General features: G+C 41.0%; 1 protein-coding gene across 4 annotated transcripts in view; it reads right to left on the bottom strand.

Annotated features, from left to right (window-relative positions):
- Positions 1-562: 562 nt before the first annotated feature.
- Positions 563-19,418, bottom strand: part of Sugct (succinyl-CoA:glutarate-CoA transferase) — a 689,766-nt gene continuing 670,910 nt past the window's right edge. For 2 of the 4 annotated variants that reach the window (XM_045136223.1, XM_004668834.2), the window contains one exon: positions 563-1,160. In XM_045136223.1, the coding sequence (XP_044992158.1) occupies positions 997-1,160 (164 nt within the window). In that variant the 3' untranslated portion in view covers positions 563-996. The remainder of the gene's footprint in view (positions 1,161-19,418) is intronic. The other 2 variants (XM_045136224.1, XR_006633861.1) reach the window with 2 other exon arrangements.

Genomic DNA, 19,418 nt, shown 5'->3' with positions numbered 1-19,418 from the left:
CACAGTGGGTGCTCAGATTACAATGAAATGTTTGCTTACCATTCTTGTATTTGTCATGATTTATACATTGTTTAATGTGCGGAGAGCTGGAGAGTCATCTAACATTCACTTAAAATGTGTTGCACTTGGATATGGGTCAAAATAAGTATCAATGGAAGAATCGCTCCTTGCTCCCTCCAATAGACAAATACCTTCAACCCTCAATGCATTGGTAGAAATTCCCGTTCTGACATGTGTGATGCTATCTCCAGAGAAATACAGCACGCGGCAAGAATTCACTCCCACAGGGAGAGAGGGGCTCAGCTCTACAGCAGACACGAGCAATGTCCGCGGTTTAAATTATGAGCTAACAAAGGGTTCATGAGCTCAAAATTAAGTTATACTGTTTAAAATGAATCACAGAGACTGCTATTCTGATTATTGTTTTGACTTCCTCAGAAAGATTTCCATGAGGACTCCATGTACAGGGAGAGGACGTGAGGAGATCTGCTGTTCCTCAGGCTGTGTGGGTGGGACAGGCAAGTATTTGGGTCATTAAGGTAATTAGAAAGAGGAGTGTAGGTTTCCAGAAAAGCTTAAATCATTTTATTTTTTTAATTGACAAATAGAAACTTTACATTTTCTGGAGTACACAATGGTGTTTCCATCCATGTATGCTTTTTGAAGATATCAAATCAGCATAACACAGCCATCACCCAAACGCTTATCAATTCTTTTAAGTGAGAACAAGAGAATTGTCTTTGTCAAGAGAATTAAAAAATCCACAATTAAGCTATTATCTGGAGAAAAAAAAGAAATAGGTAAGTAGAAAAATGGGTACATTTGAAGTAAGCTACACTCACTAGTCTAGAGTCACCTAGAGATGGGAGGAAAGAAATGTGGGGTTATTCTAATTCCATTTTTTAGTGGTAGTCAAACTGGGCGAAAGAGTATCAAGAGAGCCTTTGCCAGCAAAGGGCATCCGGGCTGTGGTTGTGAGAATGCGCATCTCCCCGGTCAGCTGGCTCCGTGTTGTGTTACCACGCCAGCACTGAGGAGCTCGCCAACAGCCACGTCATCATAGCCGAGGACATCTCTCAGGATGTGAGTTGTGTGCTGCCCAAGCAGAGGGGGGGGCTTGGCTTCGGACACCTTGAACTTGCTGTATCTCACAGCTGGGCCTGTCAGAAGAAGGAAACAGGAGTCCTGTTAATGATGAATCCTGGAAGTTAATTAAGCATCCGTGGGTGTTCCTCCCAAAATGCCAAGAATATCCATGCAAGTTACACCCTTGCACATGTACCATTAATTTGAAAACAAATGTACTTTTCCATGTGTTGTTTCTCTTCTTCATCTGGCTGACCTGGAAATTCACTATGTAGTCACAGGCTGGTCTCAAACTCACAGCGATCATCCTACCTCATCCTACTGAGTGCTGGGATTAAAGGAATGCCCCACCATGCCCAGCCCATGTGACTTTTCTTGACTGAGGTTCAGCTACCTGTGGACTGGTTCCCTGACCTGTCCATCACACTCCCATTACAAAGACCATTAGGTAGAACATCATCTGGGAGGACTCTGGGTCCAAGAGCACAATGACCATGAATTCAAACTTTCTAAGCTGGAAATCTGGTCTGAGGTGAAGAAAAGCCAGAAGTCTGCTATAAAGTGTCCACTATCCCATTTCATGACTTAGATCAGGGGCTGAGGGATGGATCAGTGGCTGAAAGTGCTTACAGTACAAGCATAAGATCCCAGGTTCTGCTCCAGCACTCACATAGAGAGCCACGATGTTTGTAGACGCCTGCAACCCTACCATAGAGGGGCGTAGATACAGGAGGATCACTGGGGCTCACCGTACAGCCAGTATAGCCAAAAAAAAAAAAAAAAAAAAAAAAACAACCTTAAGCTCCACGTTCAGTGAGAGACACTGTCTCAGAGAACTATGTTAGAAGAATAATAACAGCCCACCTCATGGCCTACTGTTGCCTTCATGCGCCTGCACATGAGCATGACCATCTGCATACACCATGCACATAGGAATAAACTACATGTGTGTACACACACACACACACACACACAGATTTAGTTCAGTATGTTTTAGGGCCTCACCTGAACCGTGAACATGGGTTGTATAGAGAAGGTTGTGTGGGAACACTCCACTGAGAAGGAAACCTGTGCTTGAACTTCAGGGTTTATACTGTGTAGCAGAGCCATCTTGCCCTGTCTGAGCCTCATATTCTACAGCTTTAAGCTGGGTAGAAACATTTACCACACAGGCTTGAGGCAAGGATTTAAGAAAGAAAATAGACAAAAAAAAAAAAAAAAGTCACTAAGTATGCATTCCTCAGGCCATAAAAATTCACAAAACTTGCTGATTGTTGGTTATAAAAGCCACTGCATTCCTCTTCAGCCTTTCTGCTCAAGGAGGAAAGGACATATATTGCCAACTATCTGTGAGCATTAATTCACCAGCGGTCTTCTCGTTGCTGGAGTAGCGCGCCTGACCAGAGTGACTCCTGGAAAGGTTTTCCTCCAGCTTACAGTCTCAAGAACAAGTTTTCATTATGCCGTGGGAGCTATGTAGAGACAGATGTGATCCTCACATCAGCAGGACATGGGAAGCTCAAGATATCGAGTGGGGCTGGACCATAACACCTGAAGTCCTACCCCAAGTGACAATCCCCTGCCAATACAGATCTTCCTCCTACAGGAACTTCAACCTGACCAGACAATGCCCCTGACTAGGGATCAAGCACTCAGACACATATTGCATTCAAAGCACCACATTGTCACATGAAACAAAGAAATTCAGCACTGCTTTCAAAAGCAACAATCTGAAATTGATTTTTTAAAAAATATTTCATTTATTTATTTGTTTGAGAGAGAGAGAGGAAAAAAATGAGCATGCCACTGCCTCCAGCCACTATAAACAAATTTCAGAAACATGTGTCACCTTGTGCATGTGGCTTACGTGGGAGTGGGGAATTGAACACTGGTCCTTAGGCTTTTCAGACTAATGCCTTAACCACTAAGCCATCTCTCCAGCCCAGAAACTGATTTTTTTTAATACCCATTCATCACACGAGGTTTTACTAAAAATGTTTTGCTCAAGGACACAGGGCTAATGACCGAGTGTGGGTGAAAGCACACGTGCATTAAAGATGCATTTCAAACATTAGTGCTTCTTCCTTCGCGCTCCTCGGCGGCCAGGCTGGGTACGTGGGATGGTGTGCACCAGGTTTCCCTCCCGTCGCCTCATCCCATGGAGATGTAGTGGCTTTCCTTCCTCGTGAGCAGAGGCTTCAGGGGAACACACCGGCGAGCCCCAGGAAGACGCTCTAAACGGCGCACCTCCGCCTCCTGAGGACTGGTTCGTAGGTTCTGTCAGGGCTGCAGAGGAATCGTGCGCAGTCTTGACTGAAGACTGGAGGGGAGGGAAGGCCCCTGTCTTTGATGGAGGTGTGAAGCGTCCCAGGGGTGGGAGACACTGGGAGCAGGGAGGAGGAAAGGGAACACACACCCATCCAGGCAGATAAGCCAAGTCAGCCGTGGACAATGGGGTGACGAAGGTCACATCCTATAACTTAACTTCTCCGTTGTCCTCTGGACAACGCTCCTCTCTCCAGCATACCTGAGGACTGAACTCACTTCCCTGAGCAGGCTGTACAAATATGTCTACCGCTGCACTGTACACCTCCTCTAGCCTATCCTTTGAGAACCCCACAGTGACAGCAAAATCAAAGAACATATGCTTATTAGAATCTAGGAAAAACGTTCCACTTTGCAGAATTCTATTGATGAGAATACTTCTGCATCGCAATTTAGAGACAACACCCAGACACCGGTTAACATTCTCAAGTGGTATCATTTCCTGCCACAAGGGAAAAGTATGATTGGTGCTTAAAATTTCCATTCTCTTGGAAGCTTAGCGGAGTTTGTTTTCTTCACACACTCTTCTGGACTGTACCAATGCAGGACTGTTTTGTCATGGGTTAGTTCCTGATTAGAAAAAGATGACCTAAGTAGAGTGCATACTGGGAGACTGAGCAGAGATGGATGGCGACAATCCTGCTTAAGTCTGCCAGAGTCTTTGCTCATAAAACCCATGGTCACAAGACAAACAGTCAGGGATTAGAAACCACACTGACAGCAGGGTTGCATGTCCCATGCAGAATAACGGGCCTCATGCAGAGCTGGTGTCAGCTTTTAGCCAGCTTCAGGAAAGTAGCAGCTGCCCATGTTTAATCATGAACAAAATCTCAAGTGGTTATATTTTCAAGGTAGTTCAAGAAAGCTGCTCAAGGAAAGTTTAAACCCAAAATAAGGATTTTGTGTCATGGTCGAAAGCCCTTATCATTCCAGGATTTGGAGTCTCATACCCAATCTTTGGCTTTCTGTCCTTGTCTCAATCATCTTGAAATTTGAGGTTTTTTGTTTGTTTGTTAAACTCCCTTGACGCCTCCTCCCAAGAATTAGCACTCATGGTAGATCCAATTAGAGTGAAAGAATATTCCAAACTACAGATAAAATCAGGCTTGAGCATCCAGATCTTTATTCTTTATTAAAGTGATCAAAGGTCAGCAGGAATATGAGGACCACACAAAAAAGAAAAAAAAAAATAACAGAAATGAAGATGGCTCAGTACAAAACAAGAACAGAATGTTATGCAAAGATGTAATCAGCAAAATTTAATGTTTATAACTGTTAATTTTAGAAATTTAACAAAAAACAGAAGACATTCCCAAGGATATAGAGAATAGATATGAATTGTCTAAAATATGTTAGAAGACAAGAGTTCTGATAAAACAGACAAGAATCCCAGAAATCAGAAAGTGGAAAAATGAAGAGAGTGAGAACACATTGTAACAAATACTCTTGTGAATGGAAAAGAAAGGATGTTTCCAGATTGAGTAGATTGAGAAGCCAGCATAATGAATGAGGTAGATTTGTATCTTGACTTCTTCACAGGAAATCTTACCATGTCAGCCCAAAATGACTGAGAACCTTCATGGGGTGTAGAGAGAATGAACAAGCCTGGCTAACACCAGGACACCATGAAGGCAGAAATAAGTGGTCTCAGGAATAATTAGACTAGATTGCAGCAAATGCTTTAGTGCTGAAAACTTGAAGAAAAGAGAGCGCGCACTCAACTTCCTAAAGGGAAACTCTATTAAACCTAGAATTGCATATGTAGCCAAGTGATTAAATGAAAATTAAGACATTTGCAAATTTTCAAAGATTATGTTAACCATGTTTTTTGAAGGTGCTTGTAGTAAAATATAGAAAGAAATGAAGGAGGAGGAGGACTTGCCACGGACATAGAAGAAGGAACCAGGGTAACAGCTTAGACTTGGAGAATTAGCATGAAAGAAATGGAGAACAAAGGCTTTCAAAAAGAAAGTCTATGAAGGCCAAGTGTGGTATTACATGCTTTTAATGCCACCCTTGGGATGCAGAGGTAGGAGGATCACCGTGAGTTCAAGGCCACCCTGAAACTACATAGTGAATTCCAAGTCAGCCTGGGCTAGGGTGAGATCCTACCTCAAAATAACAAAAAAAAAAAAAAAAAACCTCTGTGAAGACAAAAAGAGACTCAATAATCTAAGTAGTATAGTCAAATAATGGAAAATATGAGATAGTTATATCATACCAGAAAAATTAATAAATATAAACTCTAGAAAAATTTTGCATACAAAACGTCAAAATCTAAGTATGAAGCAAATTCAAAACTGTGCTAAGATTTTGTTGTTGTTGGAATATAAGCAAAGGAAAATCCATCTAAATTTGATGCCAAAAATATCCATTGGAGTAGTTCACATTATCTTTCATCCTATTTTACAGCATTAGCAAAATGCATTATATTGTCTGTTTAGGTCCCTGTTTCCCTTGATGGAGGCAAGTAGCAATGTTGGTCTTGTTGTTACTTTCTGGTCACTGAACAAACGCCCGACCAGAAGCAGTTTATGAGAAGGAAGGATTCAGTTCAGGCTCACAGAAGCCAGGGAAAGCACCATCAGTAGCAGAAGAAATGGCTCACTTCCGTGAATCCACAGCAGAGAGAAGCGGCTGCAGCCAACACGAACAGTCAGAGCTCCCAACTGCTCGAGCGCGCCTTGTGCTAGTCCACAAGAGCTGCCCCAGGGACATGGCTCTTCCCCCCCAGCAGGGCTCTGATCGCTGGGCTAGTTGCAAGCTCAATCTTAACAAAACAAATAAAAGCCTGGATCTTTGGGACCACCACAGTTGTGTTTACCAATGGGTTTTCAATGCCTTTCTGCCGTCCATATAGTCCTACAAAATGAAGGAAATAGCCATGGGCATTCTTTCTTAGTCATGATGATTGTAAGCTACACTTTTTACTTCATTATTTTATTGACTTTTAAATTGTTAGAAGTAGAGGCTATTGCACCTGTAATTTTATAAATCAGAAAATTAAGGGTCTAATAAGTGTGAAGAAATTTGTCTAAGTTAATCAACAAGTGACAGACCCAGGATAAGAGCTTCTAATTGTTGTTAACTCCATGGTCCATGGTCTCCCATTCAAGAAAAAAGTATTGAATTAATTGTTGTTAATTATTAAATTAATGATTAATTCAATTAATTAATTCAATTACACAATGATTTTGATATACATATTATATAACATGTTATTTGTTATTATGTATATATAAAATATTTGGGGTTTTTTGGTTTTTGTGGGGTTTTTTTTGAGGTAGGGTCTCACTCTAGCCCAGGCTGACCTAGAATTTACTATGTAGTCTTAGGCTGGCCTCAAACTCACAGTGATCCTCCTATCTCTGCCTCCCAAATGCTGGGATTAAAGGTGTGTGCCAACATGCCCAGCATATTCTACATACATTTTAAGTAATTATCTTTCTATCAAGATTTGTTCTATATTATCTAGATATATATTTAGTGAAAAAATCATACTTGCTTCTACTCTTGCAGAATTTACTTTGTAATTTGAGAGACTGATAAGAGCAAATGACCAAATTTCTATACCCTGATAAAGTATATAAAATTCCTTTAGATTAACTGGAAAAGGAAATACTTCTACAAGGGCTGAGGTGAGAGGAAATGATTAAAACAAATAGGATAAATGGGAGAATTTGTTTAATGAAGACCTCATAAGTTTGTCCTTCTTTGAAACACTGATCTATCAACATAAATAGTGGAGGTTAAGTTTGAAATTATCGTATCAGTTACTATCAAACTTGATCTAGGATAATTCTTACATTTATCAATTCATTTTATCCCTATGTCACAAAAGAGAAACAGGGAACTCAGCAAAGTTAAGAAAATTGTACAAGGGGAATGCAGCAGATGCAATACAGCTCTGATGATTTCATAGCAAGTTTTCTGGAAAGCGACACGGCAAATTAGGCAAGACTATGAGCTCTGGGGCCAGAGAGGGCTTAGGCATACAACTTGATTCTGCCATGTGTTCAGTCTCTCCTTGAACCGTTCACTTAAAGAGCTTGGTCTCACTATCTTAGTAGTTAAAGTGAGCAAGAGGGGCTGGAGAGCTGACTTAGTGGTTAAGCACTTGCTTGTGAAGCCTAAGGACCCCAGTTCGGGTTCACACGCGTTTGGAGTTCATTTGCAGTTGTCTGGCATTCCCATTCTCTCCCTCCCCTCCCTCCCTCCCTCCCTCTCTCCCTCTCTCTCTCTCTCTCTCTCTCTCTCTCTCCCTCTCTCTCTCTCTCTCTTTGTCTCTCTCTATGTCTGTTGCTTTCAAATAAATGAATAAAAAACCAAAAAATATAAAAAAAATATAAAATAAAGTGAGCAAGAGAAGTCAGTCGGCATGGTAAGTTCCCAGTGTTTACCATATAAAGGTGTGAAAATTTAAAGAAATGCTTTCTCACAAATCCCCTATAAGAATGCCAGACACAAACTAAATACACAAAACATGTTGTCTCTCCTTCTCAGCTACAGTGTTTACCTTGCCACTCACCCACCTGTTGACATTAGACATGGACTTCCCAGATCATTGGTAAGGTTGCTGTATTTTCGTTTAGTGTAAGTGAGTTGAGGATAAAAATATTAAGTTCTAAAAATATTTAAAAGTCAGGTACACAATTATTAATAGTGAAGGGAAGAATGAGGAAGGAACCAGCCATTCCTTCAGCATCCTTATATGTCAAGCATTTTTTCAAATATTTACTTTATATTTCATTAGAATACATTTCCTACTTCCTAAAGGTAACAAAAAAGAGACAATTACCCATGCCACCTGTCGTACAAGTCAGCCATTAGCACAAGACCAGGTACTGCCCCTCCAATCAGGTCAAACACACCAAAAATTAATGCCATACTTTCTTGCCTTTTAAATTAGAAAGAGCTTTAGGAGCAATGGCAAGTATTTTTTCAGGTATTTAGCATATATTAGCCATGCCTGTGCCAGACCCTATCACTGGCGCCTTTACACATTTGCTCGTTCAGTCCTTAGAATACAGTCAGAAGTGAACTCTTCTTGTCCTCAGCAAATGCTGGACGTGAACAGTGATGATTAGAGAGTTGGAGGTGCCACTCACAGACCTCTAGACAGTCTTGCTTTAGAATCCCAGCTCTGCCACCAGGGTGTGTTGCTTCTTTGTGCCAGGGGAGAGCAAAGGAAGGAGAAAACTGTTCCAGCTTGACCATGAACTCAGGACTCCCACATCAGAATGTGTCGCAAGCAAGGTCTCCGCATGCACTCCCTATTCCTTTTAGCAAGTTACAGACTCACAGAACCACCAATACATCCTGACTTCTCCCATTTCTATAGGCAGTGTACCCCAACGATCATCCTGGTCTTCACCAAAGGAATAAGCGCACACTGTGCTCTGTGCAAGTTTGTCTGGTGCAAAGCACAAGAAGGGGTGCTGCCCAGTACGCTGGAGAACCCCTCAAACTAGCCCTGCAGAGCTGTGGGTGGTGCCGAGCCCGTTGGAGAACTCCTCAAATTAGCCCTGCAGAGCTGTGAGTGGTGCGGAGCACATAGAAGAACCCCTCAAACTAGCTCTGCAGAGATCTGGGTGGTGCCCAGCACGATGAGACCCCCTCAAACCTGCCCCGCAGGGCGCTGGGTGATGCCCAGCACACTGGAGTCCCAATCAAACCTGCCCCACAGCGCGCTGGGTGATGCCAAGCATGCTGGAGACCCCCTCAAGCCAGCCCCGCAGGGAGCTGGGTGGTGCCCAGCACGCTGGAGACCCCTCAAACCTGCCCCGCAGGGCGTTGGGTGGTGCCCATCATGCTGGAGAACCCCTCAAACCTGCCCCGCAGGGCGCTGGGTGGTGCCCAGCACGCTGGAGACCCCCTCAAGCCAGCCCCGCAGGGAGCTGGATGGTGCGGAGCACGCTGGAGACCCCCTCAAGCCAGCCCAGCAGAGCTCTGGGTGGTGCCCAGCACGCTGGAGTCCCAATCAAACCTGCCCCGCAGGGTGCTGGGTGGTGCCCAGCATGCTGGAGAACCCCTCAAACCTGCCCCGCAGGGCCCCTGGTGGTGCCCAGCATGCTGAGGAACCCCTCAAACTAGCCCTGTAGATCTCTCCACCTGTGGTTTTTTTGGCCCTCCAGGAGTAAGACCATCGCTATTCTGTCTCACCTCCTTTTAGGAAATGCCCATTATTCTGTAGCTGAAAGGGGATCTACACAGTAAGTATGAGCCTCCTGAGCTATCGTACATTCAAGCCCAAGCTCTTCTGGATCTGTAAGTCAGATCAGCTTAATAATGCAAACAGTTGCAGGAAACCAAGGTAGCCAAAAACATGTGGGAACCTTTAATGAATATTCAAGAAATGGGAATGTAGCACCACAACTTGTTGAGGGAAGGGACCAAACTCCATGCACCTCCCATCTTAATGATGTGTATCTGACCCAATCAGACAACCTGAGACTCAATCTCCTATTTAGCTGGAAATGAGCAGTACCAAGGGTTAAGTTAAGTAACATAGCTGGTAAGTCTGATCACAGTGGAAATAGTTATAACTAGAATTAAAAAATCAAATATGTCATTTTATCCATTTGCTATATTTTTTTCCCTTTAAATTTCTGATATGGTGTCAACTTTTCAAAATACAAAGAACACTTCAAAGCAAGTGTCTGCCTTATTATATATGAAATGTCCTTGCAAAGTGTTCTTATTTCAACTTGTTTGGCTCTTTGCTAAATTCTGAGCTGTTGACATCACTTAATTTTCAGAGCTTTCTAGTGCAATTAGAAGTCAAACTTTGTTTTGCTGAAAATAACGATAGTTCCAGGATCAGATGGCTTTACAATTTCTCTCTTGTACTTGAATCCATCAATATAGCAATAATAAATAACAATATTCTCATATGGTGCCTCTCAGCCATAGCATCCAACAGGCCAAATGGGGCCATACAGTTAGAACACATTAAACCCATTAGATATGAGAGAAGAACAGATAAGGCCATTTCTACTAGCATGAAATCATGGGAGGATGTCATAACTGAATAAATATGGTTTAGGAATTTGTTACCAAAAGCTCTAACTATGACACTAGTTAATGGTGTCAAGAAATACAGAAACTCAAGGCAAAATGGACCATCAACTTGGAAGGATCATCCTTTCCCATGCAGAGTTCCAGGACACCATGTCAGCACCACTCTAGTCAAAGTTGACTTGCCAGTTTTTCCTCAATGGAGACTGCCTAAAATGGCATTATGCATACTTACATACTATGCCCAAGTATCTCACTTTCAGCCATGTCCGTGGCCCTGTGGTAGACATAAGTGTTGTTCACCAAAATTCCAGTTGTTACATTCCAGGAATGTAGTGTTTCATATGTTCTTACCCTTGTGTGATTGGATGAGGCCACATAAGTCCCACTGAATTGTGAATGGAAGAAATATGCATGCTGCCTCTAGGGCAGAACTGTTAATTACTTACTTAAAGCCTTCTAGATCCGCCCTCTCTTGGATGACAAAAGCAGTGTATAAAGTGGCGATGACTCTGCCTGCAGTGGTCACATTGTGTGGTTTTCTAACACTTGGGACATGTTTATTACTGTAGGATAATCCAACGTATTGATTCTCTTCCTGTGCCTCAGTTTAGCATGGAAATCCCTGCTGGGATCAGTGAGCTATTTCCTCAAAAAGCTTTTAAGAAGAATTTAGTGCAGACATTCTAAATACTTTCAAACTGTGTGTTAATAGTTATTATTTATTGAGTACTTACACATGTTAGTTAGGATCTTGGCAGAATGCTCTCCCATGTTTGCTGAACAGAATGATGACTTTAAGAGGTGGGATTACAATGACAGTATTTCATTACAGAGGAAAGAGTAATGCTACATTACCACAATTGCAGCTTAACTGAAGGATTTCATTAGAACCTGGGCAACTTATACAAAGACCATGCTTGTTCATATAATGATGTACTCTCTGTCTGCATAACATGGCAGAAAATCTGTTCTCATCAGTGGCTAAGTAAATACCATTCTTTAGCAGATGGTGTTAGAAAGCAGGACTGCATTATAAATACTTGCATATTCCATGATTACTAATCCATTAAAGCATGTATCTTGTATTTTGATTTATCCAATCTACTGAACTATCATAGTAGATTAGCCATTTTCTACTGGAAAAAATATATGGCCCTTAAAGAATGATATTAATATTTGTCCATAAATAATACGCTGCCCCCTTTAAAGTCAGCTGCCCAAAATTTCTACTGAGGTAGCTGAAAGCTATCTGCTGGAAGAGCCACTCCTGTTTCCTCTTTCCAGCATTTGTATTTATTTCTCAGAATTTCTCTTACTTCTAAAAACTTTAAGAAGGATGAAGAAACACCTTGTTGACGATGTACTTGCTTCCAAGATAATCAATTCTTTTCTTTCTTTGCCTGCTAAAATTGAAATGTTGAATACAAACTCTTTGGGTACATTCCCAAGAATTTTTTTGGTTAGAGTTCACCATGGAAAACAAAATTGGTTCAGCTAAAATGTGTAGCCAGAAGATTTTAAGCTTCACAGACCTTCAAAGTAGTGACCTTCTCATCACCTCCTCTGCCTCTGAGCCCCATTAAGAAAAATACCGGAAGAAGTTTCCTGTCAGAAAAGGCAGATTGCATTTCAATTCAATTCAGTTTTGGGAAGAGGAACTGAGCAGAGTGGGAGCAGGTGGTCATTTGTGGCTCTTACCTAAAATGAGCCTTGGAAAGTTCTTCTGTAAAGCTTTGAAAGCCTTTTGCAAATTGATTTTAAAAATTGGACTTCTTAGTCTCTTATGAAAGGAATCAACTTTCTATCTACATCGTTTGCTCCTCATACCCACAGTCATATTTCAAGAAGGTTAAAGGTCAAGGAAGTTAGACCCAGACCTGCTGAGGAGAAAACATGGCTGTGTACACCATTTGCCAGGAGAGTAGGATCTTTACCTTTCCTCCCACTGCACCTGTCCAGGCCAGATGGGAAGGATGCAGGAGATGGACCTCGGTCTCTATGACCCCATCTCAGTTTTGGCACAGCTATCCTCTCTCTGACAGCATTGATGCACATTTGCTATGTTGCTAGGCCAATAGTCCTGTGTTTGCAATGGCAAATGTACACACTGTTCCTGCCACCCCCTGGGTCCAAAGCAGTCTTCCTACAAGGAGGACTTGTTGACTGTTCCAACCTTCTCAGACTCTCCCTCTGCTGAACTGCACTAACTCTCCCCACACCTGACCCCAACCTGGGTGCAACTCAGCTAGGAAGTCCTCCAGTCTGTATCGTTCATAAAGATCAGCTCAAGCTAGTTTGATATGCTAACTTTCCTTTTTCCCACACCCCAAAGGAACACCTATCTTCTTTGAATTTCCATAATCTTTGCTCCATATCTCCCTGGTACATTCTTCTCTCTAATTTTGTCATCTCTTGGGATCTTTCCTGGGAGTAAATTCATGCTTTTCCTCATTATTTATCCTCCATAGCAACTACCACAGAGTGAATGCTCAATATCAACTAAATATATACTGAAGGTGGTGGTCCAAAGTCAAATGAAACAACACTCCCAGCTTCCCAGATTAGGAAACAAAACCACTCAAAATATGTGAAATTTCAAATTAAAAGGAGGCCAAATCCTTCATACTGGTATATTTTGCACTTGTAACTAAATGGAGTCATCTGGATTCTTAATTTTATTCAATATTTCAGTAAATTCTATTGACTATCTTCCAAGTATATACAGAATCCAATCAACTGTTAACAACCAACCTGGATGTACTGACCATTGCCTCCTGTTTGAATCTTTGAAGGCTTCCTGCCAGTTTTCCCCATCTCAGTGCTTCCTACATTCTACTCTTAACAAGGAAGCCAAAGTCATAACTTGGCATATATGTCAGATAATTTCTTTCTTCTGCTCAAAACTAAGTGAAGCTTTTTCTACTTCATTCTTGCCAGTGGCTCTAGATTCAGCCTAATTCATGGATCTTCTTGCTAAACCACCGTGTGATCCTCTCTACTGTGGTCCTCTTCTCTTTGCTCAGCTCCAAGAGCCTGAGAGATGTTAAGGCATTTTCCTCCTTAATGCCTCTGCCCAGTTATTGGCTCGTGGTGGACCTCAGTTCTTCCTCATTCCTTTGCCCTTCAAGTCTCCACTCACCAAAGGTTTCCACAGCTACCACTTTGCGCCTGCCACATCTTAGCCCTCTTGAGAACATTGCACTTTCTTCCACAGTACTTTTGACATGTTTACCATTGATTTTCACCTTCCCTTTTGAACATGATATAGCCTCATGGGGTTGTGGTAGAGTCTCTACGCCATCCCCAGCTGGTGGCAACTTGAGAGGTGAGGACTTGTGGGAGGGCATGTGACACTAAGGGTGGAATTCGAGGTTTATGAGCCCGGCTCCAAGTCCTTAGACTACTTCTACCCATATAGGTTAGGGAGTTCCCGACCTGGGCCATGTTTTCCTCACCGTAATAAAGCTTCCTTGGAAATCATAAGCCTGAAATAAACCCTTCCCCCCACTGAGGAGTGGGGCTGTTGCTGTAATGAGCCTGTGTATTTTTTGGGGGTGGGGGAGGCTCTTGGAACTGATTTGTGGGAGGAATGTGGAAGGACTTGGAAACTCTGAATTAAGAGGTGCCTGAGAGCTATAAGCAGAGCTTGATGCACCATCGTGATGAGTTGAAAGACCTACATGGAAAAACGTGCTGTTCTTTGTGGAGGCTCGTCTTATGAGATTTTAGAGGAAAAGGAGAACTTTCTTCAAAGAAGCAGGCTGTGTGAGGTTTTGGTGGAGAGGCTGGCTGTATTCTTCCCATGTCCTGAATATTTAAGAAGAGATGAATTTAAGTAATGACTTGGAAATGTGACAGCTTCAGATCCACAGCTCAGAATACAAGTTTCAGCTGCAATTATCTGATGGATTGCCACCATCAAGACTGGGCCAGATGTTCTGAGATTGGGACAGCAGGAGTCATACTGACGTTTTTAAAAGGAGGGACTCTAAAGGAAGAATGCTGGAGTCCTTAAACTTGGCTTTATGAACTCTGGATTAACAAAATTTGGTAGCCCACCTGGTACTGGTTTTGGAAGTATGACAAATGCAGGAAAGAGTCATTGGAGATGCCCCCAGGTGATGTGGTGCACATTCATCATCCCTATATAGAGGCCAAAAGGGGCCATGGCATGGAGCCCTGAAGATGCACCAGAGATCTCGTGGAGATACCAGCATTCTGGAGATTCCAGAACTACAGGACAGCCACCACAGAAGGCTGCTCACTCTGACTCAGGTGGTTCTGCTTGCAAACCAAGCCTCTAAGGCCAGCAAAGCAGAAGCTGGAGCCCAGAGATTTTGTCACAGGTGTCAGATGGCAGACACAGAACTGCAATGTGTAATGTCTGCTCTCATGGTTTTCTGCCTTGTACTGGTCTTGTCTTTCCTCACTATGCTTATTTTGGGGATGGGAATGTTTACTCTAAGCTATTGTGCAATGGAAGTGTGTGTTCTAAAGGGAAAAATCCATTAAGCAGGCTCAAAAGTAAGTTGAGCCACTTCTATTGTTATTAATCTAAATAGGCCTATAGAAACAAAATGCTAAATATAATATGTTCATTCATATTGCATCTTATTTAACTATCTGTGTAATTGTGTTTCTGCTGCCTATGAAAAAAGACTTACTGAGATATTCAAAAGATCAAACATTATAACAGTTGTATAGAATTTCTGAGTATAGAGATTCACTTTATAGGCTAGAGAAAAATGGGTATTGTGGATAAATGGTAAGTCCTATAGGAATAAGACCAGGGCTATTTTCTTTGCAATGTTTTTCCTGAAGCTTGCTAAATTAGGATATTCATTACTTTTTTAAAAAAATATTTTTATTTATTTGAGAGTGACAAACAGAGAGAGAGAGAGAGAGAGAGAGAGAATGGGCGCACCAGGGCCTCCAGCCACTGCAAACGAACTCCAGATGCATGCGCCCCCTTGTGCATCTGGCTTACGTGGGTCCTGGGGAATCGAGCCTCGAACCAGGGTCCTTAGGCTTCACAGACAAGCGCTTAACCGCTAAGCCATCTCTCCAGCCCCTCATTAAATACTTTTAAAGTGAATAACATTCAGATTTTCAGAAATAAATAAGATAGTAAAAGATAATTTTAGTATACACACAAAGAAAGATTTAACTAGATATTATTATGATAACAAATTTTATATTAATTTAATTTTACAAGTTATTTTTATAAAAGAAGTGATATATAAGCCTCTATATGCTTTATAAACTAGCTCAGGAAAATGTTAGTCTGTTTAAGAGAGGTACTACTTTTTAAATATTTTTTTAATTTAATTAGAGAGAGATAGACAGTGGCAGGGGGAGGGAGAGAATAGGCATACCAAGGCCTCTAGCCACTACAAAGGAACTCCGTATGTCTGTGCCACCTTGTGCATCTGCTTACCATGCATACTTGGAGAATCAAACTGGGTCCTTGTAATTCATAGGCAAATGGCTTAACCACTATGCCATCTCTCTAGCCCAAGGTACATTTTATCAGTAGTGAGGATTGAACTTATGACCTCATGCATTCTAGCCAAGTGTTCTGCCATTAAGATTTGTCATTGGCCTCAGACCAAGACCTTTGTTTAAATGTTCATTATTTCTTCTTAGAAAGGCAAAAATGTTTTAGATTTTTAAATGACTATTATTTCGCTATCTGGAAAACATAACTGTCGGTTTTCACGTTATGAGAGGACAATTTTTACAATTACACGTCAACTTTGTTTTGCTTCCCATGTTTCTATTTGCAGTGGCTGTTGTGTCTTTCCTGTAATCGTGACAAAACACAAGCTCTTTCTACCTAGTGTGTCTTCCCTGCGGCTCCAGCCACCTTATTAGCTCTGTAGAGTAATGCTTTCAAAATGACCTGCAATCTAATTTTTCATTCATTCTTTGGTTATTTTTTTTCTTAGTATTTTTCAGATTATTTAAGAACATCTCACTCATAGGGCTAAAAAAAATAACTAATTGAACATCTGAAATGTTGCTTTTAGTCTCACAGTTTCATTTTAAATACAAACATTGTCATTTCTGATGTAATTACATAGATGCATGAGTGATATTCTTTTTACCATGACATTCTTCACACAGGATCCAAGAACACAAACTTAGCTGTCTTCTTCGACTCAGGGTACAATCCTCTATGGTCTGTGATGTTTTTTAGACAACCCTTAGTCCATGCTGAACAAAAAGGCATTCTCTCCACATTGGAATTTTACTAAATGAAAATTTTACTAAGAAGTACTAACAGCCTGAGTAAATAACAAAATGAAAGAAAATGGATTCCTAGAAGGTGGCTGTGGTTAAAGGCATTGAAATATATTCCTTCTACTTCCACTATTTTCATGACTTTATCATGAAGGGATATTGAAATTTTCAGAACTTTTTCTCCATTTATTGAGATGACCATGTGGTTACCATTTTTGTATATGTATGTGTATATATATATATATATATATATATAGACATTTCCTTATTCAAACCAGAATCTCTGAAATAAAGTCAACATGCTCAACCTGTTCTTGAGGCCACATACATGAATATGTATGTATGTATGTATGTATATATATATATATATATATATATATATATATATATATATATATATAATATTTGTTGATTTGCAGACATGAATCTCTGAAATAAAGCCACCTGTTCATGATGAATCATCTTTTTGATGTGTTCATGTATTCAATCTGTTAGTCTTTTATTGAGAATTTTTGCATCTATATTCATTAGGTAAATTGGTCTATAACTTTGTATTTTTGTCTCTGTCTTATTTTTCTATCAGGGTAATTCAGTCTTCATGAAAATATCATGGTAGTGTTCCTCATTTCCTATTGTATAAAAAAGGTTGTGAACCATTGGTGCCAGTTGGTTGTTCTTTGAAGGTCTTATAACATTCACCTGTGAGTCCATCTATTTAGTCCTAGACATTTTTTTAGTTGAGAAATGTTTTAAAACACTTATCAATCAAAATGCTTGTTATACATCAGCTTTAATTGTTTATTTCTTAAGAATCAGTCAACCTCACATTTCCAGGTTAGGTAAAGATTCTTCCCCTCCAGTAACCCACAACAGAAATGAAGCATGTTTGAATATTAGGAGATTTTTCTAAAAGAGAGTACTTACTGTATTTCTTTTCAATAGCTCAGTGAGAGCAGCTGGGCCCAGCAAAGAGCTGTGTGTGAGTGATAAGAGAAAGCAGAAATGGATGGAGGATGAGACATGAGCTTGGCCAGAGATGAGAAGTTCTGGATGGAGAGGTATGTCTAACCTGCTAATTTTCCTCTTTAGAATTCATTGCAAGTAGTAGTGGTTTAAAGAAGGATAGGAAATGTGAAGAAAAATAATTTTTCTCTTAACTGGTTGGTATTAAAACACTAATAAACATTTTTAATGAACATGTAGTTTATTATGTAGTCCTAATGTTACTAACTTGGACAGTCAGTGGGAAACTACATTATTTTTCCATCATATCCAATTGTGTGTTCATAATTATTCTGTGGAATGGAGAGTAATTATTTTCCCACTTAACATTAAACTCTGGAAGCCTGGACACCTCCTCCTAGATTAGGAAAGCAATCATGAACAAGGTAGTCCAGGTGCCATTTGACTCATTGGTGCAGCCTATTTCATCAGTATCTCCAAAGCTATCAGCACACACTCAGGAACAGCCCCTCTGCATGATACAGTGACTGGCCTATTTCTCACGTGCTTTCACTTCTCTAACTGCTCATCATATATCCCCACTCACAATATGTGCTATCTCCTTGAAACTAAAGTGACTAGCATGTGTGCTCAGAACATAGTCTGCTTTCCTAATGGGGGATCTTTACTTTGTGGATCATGAAAGTTCACGCTAGCTTTTTTTTCTCTGACTGTGTGAGACTTGTACACTTCCTTACTTAAAATGACCAGCAGCCTCTTTACCTCAGATGCCTACAACTGCCTTTTTTGACTCTGAGCGGTTCTGACAGGAGAAAGAAAGAACAGGAGGAGACTCTCACACAGAGGTTGAAATATGAACAGAGGTATTCCTGATGCTCCCAACTGAAACTCAGAATTGTGTTTTCCCATAGAATCTCTGGGGATTCTAGAATTATCCAACAGTATCTTGTTTGCACATCTGCATTACACAGGACTTCATGGTTGGTCCCAAGACCTTATCTATTATTGGTAGTATTGTTTCTATGGGGAAAATGTGTTTTGAGTTTCACATAACAGCCCTCCAAAGAAATTCTAGGAAACAAACCCATTTGTAAGTCGGGCATCCTCTGTCTTCAAGCACTGATTGTTCTCTGGCTTGTTCTGATCTAACCTGTTCTCTTATGTCCAACTTCTGGGTGGCCCGCAAAGACTATTGCTCCTCTGAGACAACAGCAAACATAAACATTGAAGTAAAAGGTGAAAGTTCTAAGGAAAGATCTTAGCAACAGAAGGAGAGAGTGAGAAAAGGAAAGAAGAAAGAGTTGGAGTTATTCACCAGACATTGAAAATAGGTAAGAAGGACCCTGCGGCTGTCAGGTTACTGGACAGGCCTGTTATGTAGATTGACTTTGCAACTTGTAGATAGGATATAGGCATCTTTCTAAGAAAGCATAGACTGGTATGATACAGGCCTCAGTACATTCTGTGTCTTATTAGAAGTGGTGATTTGAAGGTAAATATTTAGCCTTCCAGAAAGCTTTGTATCCTCAACAATAAACATCAGCAGTTGACTTCTCTGAGTATACTGATCAAAGCAATTATGCAAGTGTGACTTCCTAGGTCCCTGGTCACTTAGAGCAGAAATGAATGGCAGTGCAAGAAATGAGTACAGTAACATAAACGGGTCTAATTTCACTTCTCAGTCTTTAGCAGTGATTGCCCACACCCACCCACCTGGCCCTGTGAGGATCTTCCATGTGTCAGTGCCTGTGAGCACCCAATCAATAACCAGAATTATTGCA

The sequence above is a fragment of the Jaculus jaculus genome, chromosome 16 (assembly GCF_020740685.1).
Source record: "Jaculus jaculus isolate mJacJac1 chromosome 16, mJacJac1.mat.Y.cur, whole genome shotgun sequence".
Classification (NCBI taxonomy): domain Eukaryota; kingdom Metazoa; phylum Chordata; class Mammalia; order Rodentia; family Dipodidae; genus Jaculus; species Jaculus jaculus.
The sequence above is the reverse complement of the archived record's forward strand: the minus strand, read 5'-3'. Positions and strand labels throughout refer to the sequence as shown.